General features: G+C 38.5%; 1 protein-coding gene across 6 annotated transcripts in view; it reads right to left on the bottom strand.

Moving 5' to 3' along the window:
• The window catches only part of ASXL1 (ASXL transcriptional regulator 1), an 84,431-nt gene that overhangs the window by 8,632 nt on the left and 54,387 nt on the right, over positions 1-21,412 (bottom strand). For 5 of the 6 annotated variants that reach the window (XM_070485734.1, XM_044748452.2, XM_044748454.2 and 2 more), the window contains 4 exons: positions 1,497-1,617; positions 1,324-1,421; positions 642-735; positions 29-181 (listed from right to left, as the gene is read on the bottom strand). In XM_070485734.1, coding sequence (XP_070341835.1) covers positions 29-181; positions 642-735; positions 1,324-1,421; positions 1,497-1,617 — 466 coding nt within the window. The remainder of the gene's footprint in view (positions 1-28; positions 182-641; positions 736-1,323; positions 1,422-1,496; positions 1,618-21,412) is intronic. The other variant, XM_070485735.1, reaches the window with a different exon arrangement.

The following is a 21,412-nucleotide window of genomic DNA, read 5'->3' as shown; positions in this document are numbered from 1 at the left end:
GCAGAGAAATGAGTGCCAAGCCACTCACCTGTGGCCGGCTTCCGGAAGCCTCTCAGGAGCGGGGCAGGGTCCCGGGCGACCTCGGCCTGGCCACGAATAGCAGCGCTGCCCAGGGCCAGAGAGCCGCTGCTGCTGCTGGACAGGCTGCCGCTCTCGCCATCGGCGTGGCGGCCCGAGAACCCTGAAGGCACAGCATTCCACTGGTCAAAAGTATCACCCGCCGCGCCCACGGCTCTCAGCAAGCTTACTTCTCCCAGCTCTCCCTGAGACGCTGCCAGCAATACCGGGCGCTTCCACGGCCCAGCCTTGGGCTGTGAGAGATCACGACCTCATGGTCTGGCTTTAAAATACCACGTAAGAATGCCAAACCGCCATCTTAGCTTGTATAGCACTGCACGTTTTACAAAGCACCTGCACACTCCTTCCTCGGACCCTCACAACCGTCCTGTGAGGCAAAGGGGAGGGCGTCCAGCAGAGCCCAGCACTGGAACCTAGGGCAGACACCACCACAGCGTGCTGCCTGCCAGACGAGGGTTGCCTGCCTCTACTGGCATCACACTACCTAGGTCAGAAACTGCTGCCAGAGGGAGGCAGGCCCAGGACCTGAGGAAGGAGCATCACGACCGAGAGTTTACACATACCTGATGCAGATTCCACGTGGGCCCCGTTTACCTTCAGAGGAGTCAGCACAACTCGAGGCAGCATCACCCCGGTCTTTTTCTTTTGCTTGTTAGTCTATATTCCCAGAGGGAATACAAAAAGAGCCTGAGTCACCTGCAGGGCCACAAGAGCAGTCCCTCTCGACCATGTCTCCACCCACTGTCTTGTAAAAACAGTTTGTATCGGCACGGGCAGGTAATGCCGATAGCAGCACTGACTAATGTTACTGAGCCAGGTGCTGGCCACTGCGCCAAGCATCACCCCGAGCTGAAAAGAACGCACTGATATCCCCATTTTACAGATAAGGAATTAGCCCAAGTCTAATGCTGGTGAGTGGCAGGGCCCTAATTCACACTGCTGACTCCCAAGCTCGTGCTCTCCCGACTCTGCACTACGCTCTACTTCTCCCTGGATGTTGCCATGTTTATCAAGTAAGAATGAACAAAATTATCCAGCGTGGTAAGAAGAAAAAACAAATCACTGTGCTCTCACATCTACTACCCACCTTTCCCAGGGCCCACTTTTAAAAGGTACTAACAGGAGGACACCAAACTGATTTTCTTCACTCTTCCAACACGCTCAGAGTTAACTGCAGAAGGAAGAGTCCTGTCTTGTGCCTGGCCTCACTTATCCCCCAGCCTAGTAACCAACTCTCCTCTCTACCTGTGAGGAAGCTCTGTAGCTGTCCCTGGGATTGGAAAGAGGCCGACTCTGAGATTCTGTAGAACAGGATGCATTTGAAGATGTTTCATCAAGAGAAACTGGAAGAGATGGAAATAAAGGTTAGTCCCTAGCAACTGCCTGTGGCTCTTCGCTCATCTTGTTAAGGTACTTACCGTCATTTTCACCACTCACAGTGCTGGCTTCATTAGACCCACAGCTCTCCACATCAGCTGTGTCCTCGGGCTCCTCCCCCTCCGCTGCAGCCGGATTACGAGACCACTGCAGGGCATCCTTCTGTGACAGCAAGGCACAACTCATGTGAGTAAAACCCTACAAATCCTATCAGCACAGCAGTCATTCCTCAATGTGTACTGCTTTTGAAGAAGAAGGATTTGAAATACTGGTAAGTTCCTATCCCTCTCTAACTGACCTCTTTCTCAGTAAGTTCTTTTCATACATACATCCAGAAAGTTAGATATAATTTTGCTTTCAATCAGTCATTAAACATTTATGGGGTGCCTCCTATAAGTTACAGCATGCTAGCTCCTGGGGTGGCGGTGGGGTATAATGAGGGGAAATCAGGGCCCTGCCCTCAAGGAGCTCAACTGAGTAAGGGAGAAAATCAAACCTATCACAGTACAAAAAAGACAACGCGCTGTGGCAGCCTGGAAGACAGGGCATCTAACTCATTGAGTTGGAGGAAAGAGAGCATGGAGGTACACAAAGTACATAAGGATCACGGAGGTAACGTTTCCAAGGAGATGTGTTGCCTGAGCTGAGTTTTAAAAGAAGTTAGCTAGCAGGCAGACGGGTTGCAGTGGGGAGACAGGAGGGAGTACTAGATAATGCGATGAGCAAATATGAAAGAACATTCCAAGCTCAAGGAAACCGTGGATTTTCAGTAGGCATATGGGGAACTGGATATAAAAGCAGGCTCCAGAGAGAGCAAGAGGGCAGATGACGATCACGACACTGTGCTGAGGGATTGGGATGTTGATTGATTGGGAGTCTCTGAAGGATACTAATCAAGGGAATGATTTGAGTTATAGGAATTTCATTCTGTTAACCACGGGAAGTCTGGAGGCAGGAAGAAAAGTTAGACTGTGATAGAAGTCCAACGAAACTAATGAAGATCTAAAGTGAGACAGTAGAAAAAAGGCTGAAGTGAAGAGGAGAGCCCGTCTCTAAAATCCATCTCCTAACAAACAGTCTTTCCAACAGGATCTGCTGTAGTGTCTCAAAACTAAACTCCACCCATCCCCAAGAGAAACAGGAGCTACCTCACACCCCAAAACTAGGGGGAGAATGAAATGAATTAGGGGTTGGAGAGAGAAGGAGCAGGGATAAGCTGGGGTGAGGACATCTTCTTAGAATAGAAGCATGTGAAGAAGAGCAAGTAAATCATGATTCTACTTGTTAGAAACATACCAGAAACTTATAATGGAAATCCACAAAGTTCTAACTCATCCTTTGACCCACTATATTGTCTTTATCAATTTATTTTCACTAATATAAGCTGAAATCATGCTGACTTTAATAAAAAAGAAAATGGTTTTTTATCTTTATCTCTTTTGCCTACTGGCCATAAATTCTACTCAGAATCAAAAGCTAAAGAATATTTTTAGTATTAATCTTGCCCTTACACTTATTCACTGCCACATTCTTGGAATGATGCAACAAACATTCTCTGAATTGCACAGGCCAACAAAGATAAAATACTCATAAATTAATAGAGGAGGTCTATTACATTGGCAAAACTGACCCCAAAACACCAGTTGTGGTAAGAGTGTGGGAAAATTATGCATACACTGTCAGTGTGAGTGAAAATGGTATCAAAAGGTTCATTCACTGCCAGTGGGAAAGTAAACTACAAGCCAAAATCTAAAACATGTATACACCTTTTAACCCAACACTTCTATTTCTAAGACTTACATAGGACATGAAAAGCATTAATCCTTAAAAAGGAGAAAATTAATCAATTGAACATTAAAATTAAGATCCTCTGTTCAGAAAGACACTATCAATGGAGTAAAACGGGCACGCTACCCACAGAATTGGAGAAGACATTTACAACTCATATAACAATAAAAGAACTTGTGTCTAGACTACATAAATCAATAAGAAAAAGGCGACCCAAAAGAAAAATAGGCAAAAGACATGAATTAGGCAGTGCACTAAGGAGGATAACTAAATGGTTATCATTCACATGAAAAGGTGTTTAACCTCATTAACTAATAAAGAAGACAAAATTATGCAAATTAAAACCATGATGAGATATCACCACATCCATAAGAATGGCTAAAATTAAAGTTTAACAATACCACGTAGTGCTAATGAGGATGTGGACCAGTTACACTGAAAATGGATCCAACCACTCGAGACTATAGTTCAGCATTATCTGGTGCAGCTGAAGGTACAAACATCCTTTGACCAGCAATGTCAGTCCTGGGTTTGGATTCCCGAAAGAAATACATGCATCTACACATCAGGAGGCACATTCAGACGTTCACAGCAACATCACTGGGAACCTGGACTATAAACAACCAAAGTGCCCATCGTCAGGAGAATCAATACATGGTAGTACACTCAATAAATGGATATTATACAACAATAAAAAATGAGTGAACTACAGTTCCTCACAACAATATGGATGAATCTTAAAAACAAAATGTTAAATGAAAAAATCCAGACACAAAAGAATGCATAATGTAATGATTCCATTTGTAAAAAGTTCAAAAACAGGCAAAACTAAACTACAATGTTGGGGATGCAAACACAGGTGGGAAACAACAGAAAAAGCAAGAAAATAACCTGCGTAAGGTCAAGATAGCAGTTACTGTTAGAGGCAGGAAGGGAGTTGTGATTGGGAAGGGGTATGGGGGGCTCCTGGCTGTTAGCCAGGTTTGACGTCTTCATCTGAGTGGCAGCTACAAGGGTGCTTATTTTATAATAATTAAGCTGAACATGTGTGTTCTATGAATTTTACTGTTTCATATTTCTACAATAAAAAAGTCTAAAAACAATTACAGTATTTCCATCAAGGGACACTGTCATAGCCAGCCATTTGAAATAAAGCTGCAGAATATTTAATGATAAGAGAAATGTCGATGATGCAGAAAGTGAATTAAGCATTTAAATTCACACAGTACGATTCCATCATCTGTTTTAAAACATAAAAATTGAGTGAACATGTTCACATAGACAAAAAAACAAGAGAAATTTCCCTAAGGTATTAGCTATCACCAACTTTATATAACAGAGTCATGAGTACTTTACTTTTTGATTTGGGGTATTTTTTACAATTAATGTGTATGTTTTTTGTAATAAACAAAATAACATTTAAAAAGAAGAATTAGGATGCCAAATGCTTCACCAACAATTAAGTCAAATTTTCTTCCTCTGGGTCCCAGAGTCTAGGGAAAACCTAATGCTGAGTACAAATCTTATCAATTAAACAAACAGAAATACTGCCCACTTGTTTGCAATTCAACCAACTCTCCAAAGTTTCTAAAGCCATATATTTTTGGTAAAAAGCAAACAGGAAAACAAAGTTTTCAAAAATGAAACCATGATTTGCAATGCTAATTCTGCATTTTTAAAGATCATTAATCTTTCCATATAAACTCTGATATCATTAATTTTCCAAACATTAACCCTAGAATTTTGAGAAAAATGAAATGGGCTACTGAAAATTATAAGCAACAGAAAATATACTCTAGGACTCAATAATTTTTTTGCAAGGATATTTTCCATCAAGACACTTTAAAAGAAAAAAATTAACAGGTAATGGGTGATCCTTCACTGAAACCTGAACATAAAAAAATGCTATAAAGGACAATACTGGGATATCTGAATGTGAACGGCATAAGTAGATGGAAGGGTGCATTAATGTTAAACTTTCTGAGTGTGATAACTGTATCATGCTTATGTAGGAGAATGCCCTCAGATTAATCTATACTCCCTATGTCCTTTCCCCTAATCTTTTTAATTGAGGTATAATTTACACAGGGTGAAATGCACAGATTTTACCATCTGATGAATTCTGACAAATGCATAAAGATACAGGACATGTCCAACACCCCTAAAAGCTCCCTTGTGTCCCTTCCTGGTCAACCCCACTGTACACTGCCCTTCCCACCCCAATGAGACAACGGTTGTTCTGATTTCTACCACCAAAACTTCGTTTTGCCTGTTCTTGGTCTTCAAGAGCATATAAATGGAATCACGTACTCTTGAGTCTGGCTTCTTTGGCTCAGTCTAATGTTGATGAGATTCATCCCTGTTGCACGCATCAGTAGTTCAGTATTTGTTATTACAGAGTAGTAGTCATATACGATCATTTGTTTATCTATTCTCTTGTTGAAGGACATTTGGGTCATTTCCAGATTTTGGCTATTATGAATAAAGCTACTCTGTACAAAAGTTGTGTACATGTTTGTACACAACTTTTTATGGACATATTTTCATTTCTCGTGGGTAAATATTTAGGAGTAGAATTCCTGGGTATAGGATGGAAAATGTTTAACTTTACTTAAAAAAAAAAAAACTGCAGAACATTTTCAAAGATTTCCATGGCCCACAGCACTGGATGAGAGCTCCAGCTGCTCCACACCTCACCAAGAGTTCGTGTGGTCAGTCTTGTTCGAGCCATTCTAGGGGGAGTGCTGTGGTACCTCACTGAGGTTTTAATTTTCATTTTCCTGATGACTAAAGATATGATGCACTTTTTTAGGAGCTTATTGGCCATTCTCATATCTTTCTTTTTGAAGTATCTGTTCAAATCTTCTGTTCATTTTTTTAACTGAGTTGTCTTTTTTTATTATAGTTGTAGGAATTCCTTATTCTAGGATGCTTTTTAATATTAATCATGGGGATGTATTACTTTTACAAACAAATACGCTTTAAACACTTTTATTTGTAAATAATTTCAAATTTACAGAAAAACTACAAGAGCAAAAATAGTACAAAGAACACTTGCCATATACTTTTTACCTATATTCACCTATTAACACAAATAAATGTTTTAAAAATACATAAAATATATTAGTTTGACAAGGCAACTGGAAAACAGGCCAGTGATGAAAAAAATAAAGCCACCAGGATTAATAAACAAACCTATACTATTTTCCCTTAAGTCAGATGTTTCAAAAAATAAAAGGCACTGTGAATATAACAGCCCCAAATATGAATAACATGAAATGCTAAAATTTAAAGTGATGAAGTTCAAACTGCCCAAAATTAGGTTCTCAACTAAAAAAATATAAGCAAATCTCAGGTATGCCTTTCCATAAACCTTTCCTGAGCAAGATATGAGTACTGTCTCTTAGAGGAGGCTGATCTAAGGGCTGTTTAATATAAATTATTAAAAACTAAGAACATCCTGACCATTCAACAGTATACTAGAGTTCCTAACCAATGCATAATAAAAGAAACAAGAGGGATTAGAAGAGACAAAAGTGCCATAATTTCCAGATAGTGCAATTATCTACATTGAAGACCCAAGAGATTCAGACCTAGTAAGAAATTCAGCGAGACCGTGAAATTCAAGATGACATTAAAAACTCAACTGATCCTAACATCAGCAATAACATCACCAACTGAAAACGTAATTTATAACAACAAAGAATATAAGTTACGCAGAGATAAATTTCACAAAAGAAATAGAATCATTTTAAGAAGAAAGCAAAACTTTAGCTAGAAAAGTTTAAAACCTAAATAAATGGAGAGCTACATGATGTTCTTGACTAAGACGACCCAAGACTGTAAAAAGGTCAATTCTCCCCAAATTGATTTGTAGATTCAATGAAACTCCAATAAACTCAACAGGATTTTTTTTGTAGAACTTGACTCTACTTGGAAAAGCAAAGGCCACAAACAGCCAAGACCCTCTTGAAGAAGAACAAGACGGTTGCTAGGAGGTGAGGGAGGAAAGAATAGGGAATAACTGCTAAAGAATGGGATTTCTCAAAAAAGAACAAATGTTGGAGAGGTTGTGGAGAAAAAGGAACCCTCATACACTGCTGGTGGGAATGCAAACTGGTGCAGCCACTACGGAAAACCGTATGGAGATTTCTTAAAAAATTAGAAACAGAAATACCATATGACCCAGCCATCCCATTACTGGGTATCTATCCAAAGAACCTGAAGTCAGCAATTCAAAGAGACCCATGCAACCCTATGTTCATTGCACCATTATTCACAATAGCCAAGGCGTGGAAGCAACCTAAGTGCCCATCAACTGATGATCGGATAAAAAAAGATATGGTGTGTGTGTATATATGTATAATATTTACATATATATCTATATCTATATAGATATAGATATATAATGGAATACAAGTCAGCCATAAAAAAGGATACAATCATCCCATTCACAACAACATGGATGGACCTTGAGAGTATTATGTTAAGTGAAATAAGCCAGATAGAGAAGGACAATCTCTGTATGACTCCACTCATATGTGGAAGTTAAACATATGCACAAAGAGAATAGATTAGCAGTTACCAGGGAAAAGGGGGGTTGTAGGGTGGGCACAAAGGGTGAAGTGGCGCACCTACAATATCACGGACAAATAATAATGTACAACTGAAATTTCACAAGGTTGTAAACTATCATAAACTCAATAAAAAATAAAATAGAATAATAATAAAAAAAGAATGGGGTTTCTTTTGGAGGTGATGAAATCTTCCGAAATTAGACAATGGTGATGCTTGCATAACTTTATGAATAGACTAAAAGCCACTGAAGTCTACACTTTAAATGGGTGAATTGTATGGTGAGTTACATCTCAATAAAACTGGATAAAAAATGGGATGCTAAATTTAACTGACAGTTCTGAAAACATGAATGAATTTAATCAAAATTGGTAAAAAGTACAGAGAAAATACTAAAACGTACAGAAAGTTTATAGATCCAAAGTTAAAATTCAGCTTCAGACAATGGAGGCTAAAATGGTCCGTTCATGCTGTTTTCACTTTGTTACATGAATCCCAAAGAAGAATTTAAACCAGTAAAACCACCTCCGTGTATGCTTGAGAAAAGGCTTTATCACTTTTTAAATACCTAATGTAAAAAAAGAAAGTTCTACTGAATTTGAAATCCATTTGCATTATCACAAGCAATTTCAATATCACAACTGTCAAAGAAAGAAAAGAAGAGCTGTTACTTAAAAAATGAACATACTCTTGGAATGGTTAAAAAGAAGAAATTGTCTTACTTTCCGTTTAGGACAAAAAAGGAGTTTCCATCATAGAAACAAAACAAATTCTCATCTGTGATTTGCCACCCACGTCTGCAAACAAAGTTTCTAGTCGATGGTGACCACAAGCCCCCTCCTCTGAAACCCCTAGGTCTAGATGTGTTTTATAATTTTCGTATTCTTTAATTTTAGAATGATAATATAATGCATATTTTAATGTATCATACAGTAACACCACCCACAACCCATAATCAAATGCACTAGCATTTTTTGAAATAACACATAAGTACATACCAAGTAAAATAAATAGGTTTAAAATAGCCTTGCCAGTCTGGATCAGAGTTTCGCCGCCAAATGAGTTTAGACAGGTCATCTCCTACTGTCAAATGAGTTAGGAAAAAACTTTTTCAGTCCTCAAAATATTTTGGATTTCAGAATTGTTAATAAGGGATAATGGACCATAAAAAAGCACACTTCTCCAGGCCAGCCCGGTGCCTCAGCGGTTAAGTGCGCATGTTCTGCTTTGGTGGCCCGGGGTTCCCCGGTTCTGATCCCGGGTGTGGACATGGCACGGCTTGGCACTCCATGCTGTGGTAGGCATCCCACGTATAAAGTAGAGGAAGATGGGTACGGATGTTAGCTCAGGGCGAGTCTTCCTCAGCAAAAAGAGGAGGATTGGTGGCAGATGTTAGCTCAGGGTTAATCTTCCTCAGGAAAAAAACAAAACAAAACAAAAAACACTTCTCGATAAAACTTTTGAAAAGATTTGGAAGTTTTATAATTCTACTTTTGTCATCATAGGTATAAATTGTAAAGAGAATTTAATGAAATGTTTTCACCAAGCCCCAGAGACAACCTCCAAATCACCTCCATTTTATCCATTAAAAGGTAAGGAAGTAACCCCTAGAAAAATCCTCATGCGTTTGCATTTACAAAAGCAAAAGGATGATTATTGCAGCAGTGTCTGTAATAGTGAAAACTGGAAAAATAGTGAAAAACCAGAAAAATAGTGAAAACCATACATGTCCCTAAATGGGGGACCGGATAAATAAAAATGATGTATATTGATAAGATACACTATTAAAGAGTAGTTAAAAAGAATAAAAATACATCTATATAAACAAACGACATATTTTTCATGAATACATCTGAACAGGAAGGATGCACATTAAATTAAAGACAGTGGCTGCTATTGGGAAGGAACAAGGGCCATGGGCCTGGATGGCAGGTGGGGTTATAGAGGCAGGGTTTGGCATGAAAATCGAGAGTATTTCTCACTTTTCTCTGCACAAAGGCTTGAGCTTCCCTTTAAACATGGCAAAATGAACGGACAGTTTTTTGCATCCTCCTGAAGCCTCATCAGAATAGCTAGAAGGGAACGCTAAGGTATAAATGCATAAAGACAGAGAAAGGGGGAAGAAAAGGCAGCAGATGAGAGATGTCAACAGAATTCTGGAAGATGGATATCAGGAAGGCAAGAAGTAACTGACTCAGCAGGGGAAAGAAAGCTGAAGTTTAAGGCTGAAGGGGAAAAGCCACAAAAGCAAGCCAGTTAGTAATACAAAACCCTCCAGGGGGCAGGGATTAGGAGGTACCAGGAACCTCTGCAGACACAGATGGGGCATGGGAATGAAAACAGACGAACTGGTTGAAGGTCGGAAAGAAATTAGACCCCTCAGTCTCCTCCTCTCTGTCCCCAAACAGACAGGCAATACCCTTCTCTAGCTCCAGAAGAAGGTGGAAGATTTCTATTTTGGCTAGACTGAACCGGAAGGTTGTGGAATAGAAGACACCAGCTCAAAAAGTGGGGAGGGAATGAGGTACCACACTCTAAACAAGAGCAGCAAGTCAAAGACCAGGTACAAAATGGTGACACCACCAGCTCCTTGCCCCAGCTTGGCTCCCGAAGCTCTGCCCACAGCGGTAGCCCTACGCCCCAACAGCCTCCTCTTGGCTAGCTGGCAAGAGATGAGAGGATTTTTCCTCTTGGAAAAAGCGACCAGGCTAAGGAAAAACCTTCAGCTACAGATAACCGGGGGACTCCTAAAAAGCGTCTGGGTCCCTGCCTCTCTATCACAGCCAACAAACAGAGCCCACTAGCACAGAATCTACCAGTTCTCTCACCTATCAAGGACCACCAGATATTTGAGTACAACTGTTATATGAAGAATAGCAACCAAAACAAACAAAAGGAGGAACTGGAAGGAAACAGAGACAATGAAGACTTCACAGTAACTGTTCTCAAAGAGATAGCCCAAACACAAGAACAGAATGCTATCTTTAAAAAATAAAACAAAGGAACATCAGAGAACATGAGACATCTCCTAGAAATGAAAAATGAGATACAAAAAAACAACCCTCCAGCAACAACAAAGTTATTTTCCAGAGAAGTGACTCAAAAGAAAAAGAAAACAGGCTGCTTCATGAAAGTCCCACATCCAACAAAAGGAAGTTTCAGAGAGAAAAAACAGAAAAAGACAAAAATACAAGAAGTTTTCCCAAAATAAAGACTAAGGCAAAATACCCAACAGAATGAATGAAAAAAGACCCATTCCACAGCACCACACCATGAAATTTCAGCATACAGGATTGAAAAAGAAATCCTAAAATTTTCTAGTCAGAGAGAACATGTCACATACAAAGCAATCAGAATGGCCTCATGCTTTTCAAGAGTAGTTTTGGAGAATATAATAGAATAACAGCTTCTGGAATTCTGAGTCAAACCAATAATCCAGTATGGAACCCAGAATAAAGACAAGTAAGGTCTCAGACAATTGACCTCCTATGCACCTGTTCTCAGGAAGAAACTGGAGAATGTGTTATAGAAATAAACAACAGCAACAAACACAAAAAACCCAGATCCATATGAGATCTAGGAAAGAGAGGAGGTAACACAGAAGAAAGGTGAAGAGAATTCTCAAGGTGAGGATGAAGGGCAATCCCAGGAAAGTAGTTACGTGCATGTCAAACAGGGTAACCAACTTGCCCCAGCCTGCCTGGGACTTTCTCTTGGTTTTAGCACTAAAAGCCCTGTGCCCCAGGAAATTCCTCCGTCTGGGGCAAAGCAGGATGGCTGGCCACCCTACAAACAGTCCATACTGGGAAGAGGATACAGGACAGCTCCAGGACCACCCCTCAGAAAGAAGCATGAAACTGATGTGATGACCATATCCAGAGGAATTTCACAGCTATTAATAGCATTAGTCCTCATCTATTCTGTTTGTAATCCATTTTGTTTTTTATTCCTCAATTTTATTATTTTTCTTAAGTATGTGAAACACAACTGTTCTTAAAACAGTCAAAACTATATAAAAGGTTACACTCAGAGAATTGACACTGCTCCCTGTCCCTTCTCTTCCCACTCCAGCCCTAACTTTCCATTCCATTCCTACCTACCCTGTTAGGTAACCAATCTCATTAGTTTCTGGTTTATTCTTCTCTGTTTTTTGTTTGGTATTTCTTTTTTTTGCACAATGATAAATGATGAAACACACATGTACTTTATTCCCCCTTCATCCTGAGGAAAAAAAAATTACATGCCATAGATAGTATTTTGCACTTTGCTTTTTTCACTTAACAATACGTTCTGGAAATCACTCTATCATTTCATAGATAATCTTCCTCCTTCTCTTGTCAGCTGCATAATACAGATATACCAACTGGATGCAACCACTCCCCCACGTACCAGCAATTAGATGGCTTTTAATATTTTGCAAATAGAAAGAGTACTGCCTTGAATAATCTGCACTTTTGTATTGTTAAAGGTGTATCTTTAGGGTAAATTCTTAAAGATTTAATGCTAGGTCAAAGGTAAATTTGTTAAAAGGCAATGTAATTTTGTTAATAATGCCAAAGTTCCCTCAAAAACAGTTGTACTGATTTGTGCTCCTAAGAGCAATGTATGAGAGTGCCCGTTTTCCCACAGCCTTGAGAAGAGTAAATGTTATGATACTTTAAAAATTTTGCTAATATGTATTTCAAATGACTAACAAAACCACACTGAGGGGGAGCAGGGGTGGATGTAACCCAAGTTAACTCTTGAACCCAGTATTTTAACTACATATACTTGGGCTAAAGAACTAAATGAACTATAAACAACTACTGAGCTCTAGTTAGTAGATTTGTTTTCCACAATGGAATGGGTTGACAATTCCAAAACTATCAAAAGTTTATTCTACTGAGCAAACAAGTAGATATAAAGTGGATAATGGGAGCCAGTTGTTTCTCACTGTTGGAGCAGCAAGTTACAGATATGTAAAGGGAGGAAGCTAGAATGGAGCCTGTAGTAAGAGACTAGAATTGAAGGCATCAGTATGAAGCAATACATGTAAAGACAGACAAAGACAGAAACAGACACAGATGTGCACATGTCAACTATCCAAACTAAGAGGCTCCAGAGCTAGGGGACTGGGAGAATATAAGCTAAGCCCAGACGTCTTGCTGGGCCAGAAAACAGATAAGTAAAAGAATATTCAGGATCAAGGCGGACATGTTAGAATGATATAAAAGCTAGAGTGAAGCGAATCTTGCTGACCAGCTCTGTACAATATGTGCATTTTAAAGTTGACAGTAACCGATAACTCAATAATAAGATAAGAACCCATCAATCCATAATGAATACACAAATAGGGGAGAAAAGGCGGCTCTTCCTTACTGAAGAATGTCAATTAATAAATGTCAAATGTATGGTGGAACTTTAAAAATCACCGCTTGACCACCATCAAAGTAATGATTGCTGTTTCAGGCAAGAATCATTCATCAGTGAATGCTGAAACCAGTGGATGACAGTTTGATGAGACTATCTACATAGTCTCAAAGCCTCTCCTCACAAGAAACTCACTGTTTATAGCGGAGAAACAAGGCAGACACCATCTTAACCAAGTGACTGAAGTTATCATTATCAGAAATCAGATAAATAGAAATCATTTGTCAGCATATCAGTGTTATTTCCTGATACAATGCACCAAGGAGGACAACACTTCTGAGGTATTCCTGTCAAAAATGTACTACTTGACAGGCCTGACCCCACGGCCCAGTGGTTGAGTTTGGCGAGCTCCACCTCAGCAGCCTGGGTTTGGTTCCCAGGCGTGGACCTACACCACTCATTGGCAGTCATACTGTGGCAGCAAGCCACATGCAAAATAGATGAAGACTGGCAACAGATGTTAGCTCAAGGTGAATGTTCAAGCAAAGAGAGGAAGATTGGCAATAGATGTTAGCTCAGTGTAAATCTTCCTCAGAAAGGAAAAAAACACCAAACTAACTAGGGAATTTTCTAGAAAATAAATGGCCTGTGCTCTTAAAAAATATAAAAGTCACAAAAGACAAAATGGTGGGAACTTTTCCATGTTAAAGGAAATGAAACAGACTTGACAAACAAATGCACCATTTGATCCAAGACTGGATGGATCCTTAAACAGAATTTTATCTAATTTTATAATTAGCATTAGTAAAATAGGCAAAATTTGAATAAAGTATGCAGATGAGACAGCAAACAATACTATATCAATGTTAACTTTGATTTTGATAATTGCAATGAGGTTAGGAAAGAGAATTTCTTTGTTTTTAATATGTATTTACAGGTAAGGGCATTATGCCTGCAACTTACTCTGATACAGAACAAAAATAACATGTAGAGAAAGAGAATGATAAAGCAAATGTGATAATGTCAGAAATTAGGTGAAAATTGAAAAGTTTTAAAAAAAATCAACCATATATATGCTAAATCAAAAATTTGGAAAACAAAATTTAAAAACCAATGCTACTTACAATAGCACCAAAATTTAAAAATATTTAAGAAGGGGGCCGGCCCAGTAGCGCAGCGGTTAAATGCACATGTTCCACTTCGGCGACCCAGAGTTCACTGGTTCGGGTCCTGTGTGCGGACATGGCACCGCTCAGCAACCCAGGCTGTGGCAGGCGTCCCACATATAAAGTAGAGAAAGATGGGCACGGATGTTAGCTCAGGGCCAGTCTTCCTCAGCAAAAACAGGAGGATTGGCAGCAGATGTTAGCTCAGGCCTAATCTTCCTCAAAAAAAACCCAAAATTTAAAAAAAAAAAATCTTTTAAGGGGAGACTTCACTGGAAAGTATAAAACACTGCTAAGAAAAATTTTAAAAGACCTAAGTAAATGGAGGACTGTACCATGTCCACTGATTGGAAAAATCAATGTTGTTAAGATGTTAATTCTCCCCAAATTGATCTATAGATTCAACACTAATCAAAACCTCAATAGGCATTGTTTAGGTAAAATTGACAAGTTGATTTTAAAGTTTATATGAAAACATAAAGGATCTGGAACAATTAAAACACCCTTGAAAAGCAAGAACAAAGTTAGAAGACTAACACTATCTGATTTCATGACTTATCAAAATCAAGAGGGTGTTGTGCTGGTATAAAGACAAATAAATGCATCAATGGAACAGATACAGTATCAAGACTTATCCATACAAATACAGCCAACTGATTTTTGACAAAGGTACCAAGGCTCTTCAATGGGGAAAGGAAAGTCATTTCAACAATAAAGTTGAAACAACTAGATAAACATAAAAACACAAACTTGAACCACTACCTCAAATGACACACATAAATTTGAGATGGATCACAAACCTAAACATAGGAGACAAAAACATAAAGCTTCTAGAAGAAAATGCAGTAAAATACTTTTGTGTCACTGGATAGGGAAGATTTCTAATAACATTAAGTGTATATTAAAAAAAACTTCTACAAATGAAAAACAAAAAGATAAACTTCTTTTTTTTTAAAGGGAAAAGCTACCATTTTCTTCCCCAAACTAATCTTTCCTTCCATTGAGGGGTGAGGAGAAGCCCCAGTGGCCAAAAGTAGGGTATCAGCCTGAGTGGGGCACAGAAGGTGTCTACACAGAGTATGGCGTGGTGTGGGAGTCAGAGCTCAAGGAGGGTGAACGACAAGGGCAAGGCAGCATAGCCCAAGGAGGGTGAGGAGGGCCTTTATACGAGAGGGCAGCCTGCTGTGAGGGTCAGAGCTTGAGCAGGTGAGGTAATCAACCATGGGAGGCCAGCCCAGCATAGGGTCTTGGAGTCCAAGAGGAGGAAAGAGGACACCTTCATGAGGAAGGGGCAGCAACAGTGATGGGAGATTATTTACATTAGAGGGGGAGAGGATTAAACAATTAAGAAAATATATTAGAGGTAACAGGAAAAATATGAGTCAAATTCCTTACTGTTGGAGAAAGGAGTTGCAAATATGGAAAGCAAGAAAATCAGAATGAACCCTCTGGGCTTGCATTAGAATTTATGTTATTGGTGTAAAATCATGGTTTTCAACATATTTAGATAAAGCTAGACATAAATATAGATGTAAGTGCATATATGTACATGTATCTGAATACACCGAAATGCTCTTCAGCTTCTTCCCAGAGAGGACTGGGAGCAGCCACACCCCAACAGCAGCACGCACATCTAGGTCCTAGATCTCGGCTTCCAAACACCACTGAACAGGGAAAGAACCAGGGCTCTGCGGGAAAATGGCAAACAACAAAGGCTAGGGCAGAGAAAGTACACAGTGAGCCCAGATCATCTTTTGATAGAAAGATGATAGCAAGAATGATGGGAATATGTCAAAATGGCACAGAAGCCAGACTGACAAAATTCCTACCAGCCAAATCAGGGACAATTTAAACATTTAAATATGCAATAATAGAATACCGAGTAATAGAAAACCACAATTTCATGCAGATACAAATAAATAAACCACAATTTAAAACGGGAATGGAATATCACACAGCTTCAAAGCCCATTCCCACAAAATAGTCATTAAAAAGAGGGAGAAGAGGAATTTTACAGTGATGAAGCCTAGCAGACGCTACTTAACCAAGTGATAAAAGTGGACATCATTACTAACAGGACAAATTGAAATAACGAGCCACCTGACAGGATACACTAAGAACACAGCATCACTTCTCTGATATTCTTGACAAAGATGCATAAACTGAGTCCAAACATGAGAAAACCTAAGAAAACCCAAACTGAACAATGGTCTATGAAATAACTGGTCTATTCTCGTCAAGAGTCAAGCTCACAAAAGTCAAGGAAAGATGTAAGAAGTGTTCTAGACTGGAGACCAAAGACTTATGACAACTACATGCAACATGTAATTCTGAATTAGATCCTTTAGGCATAACGCTCATTACAGGGACAATGAGCAAAACTTTAACAGAATCTGAAGCTTGGATGGTAAAAATGTCACAATGTAATATTCTGAATTTGATGGATGCATTGTGAACATACAGCAGATGTCCTTAATTGTCACACACACACTGTAAAAGTATTAACACTAAAGTATTAAGGTACAATGGGGCACTAAAATGGTTCAGGGAAAGAAAAGTTCTTTGTATTGTACTTAAAACTTTTCTGAAAGTTTATCAATGTTACAAAATAAAAATAAATTATTTTTTAAATAGACAAAACACTGTAATAGAAAATTCATATAAGATGATACAAATAGCCAATAAACACATGAAAAGGAATTCAGCATCATTTATCATCAAAGAAATGTAAATTAAAACAGTGAGGTAAGAAGAAAAAACATATGATCTTACCTACTAATCCAGAAAAAATCTGACAAAATTTAACACACATTCATGATAAAAATTTTCAGCAAAGTAGGAACAGAACGGAACTTCCTAAACTTGATAAAGAACATCTACAAAGTATCTACAGCTAACATCACACTAATGGTGAAAGACTGAGTATTTTCTCTAAGACTGGGAAGAAGGCAAAGATGTCTGCATTCACCACTCCTATTCAACACAGCACCTGAAGTTCTAGCCAGTGAAATCAATCAAGAAAAGGAAATAAAAGGCAAACAGAGCAGAAGGAATACATAAAACTGGCCCTATTCACAGATGACATGGTCTACAGAGAAAATCCCAAGGAATTTAGAGGAAAAACTCCTACAACTAATAAGTGAGTTTGTCAAGTTCACAGGATCTAGGTCAACAGACAAAAATCAGTACTGTCTACATGCTAGCAATCAACAATTAGAAACCAAAATTAAACGTACAATGCCATTTACAAAAGTTTCCCCAAAAATTAAATACTAAGGTGTAGATCTAACAAAACATGTGCAGAATCTATATGCTAAAAACTACAAAATGCTGATGAAAACATCAAAGATGATATAAGTAAATGAAAGGACACACCATGTTGAAAGAATGGAAGATTCAGCATAATTGAGACAACAATTCTCCCCAAAGTAGTCTATTGGTTTAATGTATTTACTATTAAAATCTCAGCAAAAAATTTTGTAGGGGTCAGCCCCATGGCATACTAGTTGAGTTTGCATGCTCCACTTCGGCGGCCTGGGGTTCGTAGGTTTGGATCCCAGGCATGGATCTACACACCGCTCATCAAACCACGCTGTGGCAGCATCCCACATACAACTAAAGGAAGATTGGCATGGATGTTAGATTGGGGCAAATCTTCCTCACCAAAGAGAAAAAAAAAAAAAAGATAGTCTTTTCAAACCAACGGTGCTGGAACAACTGGCCATCCATAGGCAAAAAAATAAACCTTGACATAATCTTACACCTAATTCAAAAACTAACTCAAAAGGAACCACAGACATAAACGCAAAATATAAAACTTTTAGAAGAAAATAAAGGAGAAAATTTTTGTGATCCAGAGTTAGGCAAAGAGTTCTCAGACATGACACACACACAAACACAAAAAAAATCTATAAAACAAAATTTAAAAATGATAAATTAGGCTTCATCAAGATTCAAAACTTTTGCTATATAAAAGACTTAAGAAAATGAAAAGATAAGTCACAGACTGGGAGAAAATATTTCCAAATCACATATCCAATAAACAATCTGTATCTAGAACACTCAAGTTCAATAATAAGAAAATAATACAATTAGAAAATGGACAAAAATTTGAACACAAACTACACCAAGAAAGATATTCAAATGGAACATAAGTACATGAAAAGATATTCAACATCAACTAGCCATTAGGGAAATGCAAATTAAAGGTCTTATGAGACTCTACTATGCATCTATTAGAACGAATAAAAGGAAAAGTACCAACAATATCAAGTGCTCATGAGAAAACAGAACAACTCATACATTGCTAGAGAGAATGAAAAATAGTACCAGCACACTGGAAAATAATGTGACAGTTTCCTACACAGTTAAACAAATACATACCATATTAACTCAGCAATTCCACTGAGAGGTATTTATACTAGAGAAATCAAAATATTTTCACACTAAAACCTGCATGTAGGGGTCAGTCCAGTGGCATAGTGCTTAAGTTCACACACTCCACTTCGGTGGCTCAGGGTTTGTGGGTTCAGATACTGGGTGTGGACCCACACACCACTCATCAAGCCATGCTGTGGTAGTGACCCAGATACAAAATAGAGGAAGACTAGCACACATGTTAGCTCAGCGACAATTTTCCTCAAGCAAAAAGAGGAAGATTGGCAACAGATGTTAGCTCAAGGCCAATCTTCCTCACCAAAAAAGAAGGAAAGAAAGAAAAAAACCTGCTTCCAAATTTTCACAGTAGCTTTATTTGTAATAGCCCCAAAGTGGTAACAACTCAAATGTTCTTCAGTGGAAGAATGGATAAACAACTTGTGGTATGCCCATAAAATGGAATACCACTCAACAATAAAAAAAGAACAGTGTTGATACATACAACTTGGATAGATCTCAAAAGTATTACACTGAGTGACAAAAGCCAATCTCACAAGGTAACATATTTCATGATTCTATTTATATGACATTCTGGAAGGGATAAAATTATAGTGAGGCCATTCTACACTTTCCAACGTATTAGTTTTCTATTGTATAACAAATCACCACAAATTTATTGGCTTAAAACAATTTATTTAATTTAAAATTTTAAATTAAAAACATTTTAATTTAATGTTTTAATTTAAAAACATTTATCTCAAGTTTCCAGGAGTCCAGAGTCTTAGCTGGGTCCTCTGCTCAGGGGCTCAGAAGGTTCAAATCAAGGGGTCAACTAAGCTGCTTTCTTTTCTGGAGCTCAGTGTCCTTCTTCCAAGCTCACATGGGTATCGGCAGAAGAGGATTTCTTGTGCTCGTAGGACTAAGGTCACTTTCTTGCGGGCTGTCAGCTGGGGCCTACACTCAGCTCCTGGGGATCCCTGCAGTTCTTGCCATGTGGCCCCTCACAAGAGGGCAGCTTGCTTCTTCAAAATCAGCAGAACTGCTCACTTCTTCCATCTCTCACCTCCAGGTCCTCTTTTAAAGGGTTTGCCTGATTGGGTCAGGCAATTCAAGATACTCTCTCTTTATGTTAACTTAAAGTCAACTAACAACAACAACAACAAAAGTCAACTGACAAGGGACCTTAAGTACATCTGCAAAATCTCTTCACCTTTGCCATATCCTACTGGTGAGAAGCAAATCACAGTTCTCACTCCACGCTCAGATTACAGAAAGGCAGGGGTTATTAGAGCTCATCTTAGAATTCTGTCTAACACATCCAGCCTCCAGCCATCCCTCAAGCTGACCACAGTTACAAGAGATAGCACAGGCAAGATAATCTCAAATAATTTGAACCAGACCAGAAAAACAGCCCATCCAACCCAAGAAACTGTGAGTTAAATACACAATTGCTGTTTTAAGGCACCAAGTTTTGAGATGGTTTGTTACACTGCAAAAGCTAAGTGATACAAAACACATAAAATACTTAGCCATACAGAACAATCAGGAGGGGCTCAAGGATCAAGCAGAGGATGCATCTCTATTTAAGGGGCCAATAACTGCCAAAATGAAAAGTACACACATTTTCAACCTAAAGATAAAACAAGAAATTAAGCTTCACCCACATGGCATATGAACTGATACTGGTGCCCTTTCACAATTCCTGTCAGTCCTACATCATATTCTGAAATTCACTTATTTGTTTTCAGCATGTTTCATAGGCCTAGTTAGGTGGATTAACAGACTTTATTATCTAGTTTTAACCAGGCTTAAAAACATTACCACAAAGAAAAGGCAGTTTGGAGATAATACTGATATGGCAAGGACAAAGGACACTAAGAAAACAGCAGAGCTGACATTTTTCCACCAAGTATATAAACTCTTCATATCTGATGAAGATATAAATTGTTCATCAGATATGTTACAAGGTAAAATCAGCAAAGAGCAAATCATGCCTGAAAAGAACTGAGCCAAAAGCATTCAACATTAGATAAAGGTAGTTGAAATATATCTTCTACCATTTAATAATTTCAATCTAATGTTAAGTAATTATTTTTAAAAGGTGCACAATTTTAAAATACTTTAAAATTACTGTTTTATGGTATATTTCACAATGGACATATTATAAAAGAATATATGTTAACATATCTAGTAGTATGTATATATATGTATAAATAAATAAGTATATACATATACTTATATATATACACTGAGGATGTGAACTCAAACACTTTATTACCACTAGGGGAGTAACAAGGAACGTGAATCCCACTGCCTTAGGTACTGAAAAGCAATGCAGTGACATTATCAGAATTGTGCTTCAGAATCATTTTGAGAGCAATTTGAACACTGTATTAGAGACGGAAAGAGTCTGAAAACTACAGCACTAATTAAGAGTCTAATGCAACAGTTAGGGTAGAGGTAATTACTGCCTGAGTAAAAATCTAAGAACTGTAAGGGAAAAGATTGTAATAAGCATTAAATAAGAATGAACGAAAAGAACACATATAGGCTATTTAAAAGAAAAGGAAATAAGAAAACATCTATCTGTATGGCTTTACAAAAATAAACACAGAGGGCCGGCCTGGTGGCGCAGTGGTTAAGTGTGCACGTTCCGCTGCGGCGGCCTGGGGTTCGCCAGTTCAGATCCCAGGTGCAGACAT

Source organism: Equus asinus, chromosome 15 (assembly GCF_041296235.1).
Source record: "Equus asinus isolate D_3611 breed Donkey chromosome 15, EquAss-T2T_v2, whole genome shotgun sequence".
Taxonomy (NCBI): domain Eukaryota; kingdom Metazoa; phylum Chordata; class Mammalia; order Perissodactyla; family Equidae; genus Equus; species Equus asinus.
This window is presented reverse-complemented; position numbering and strand designations above follow the sequence as displayed.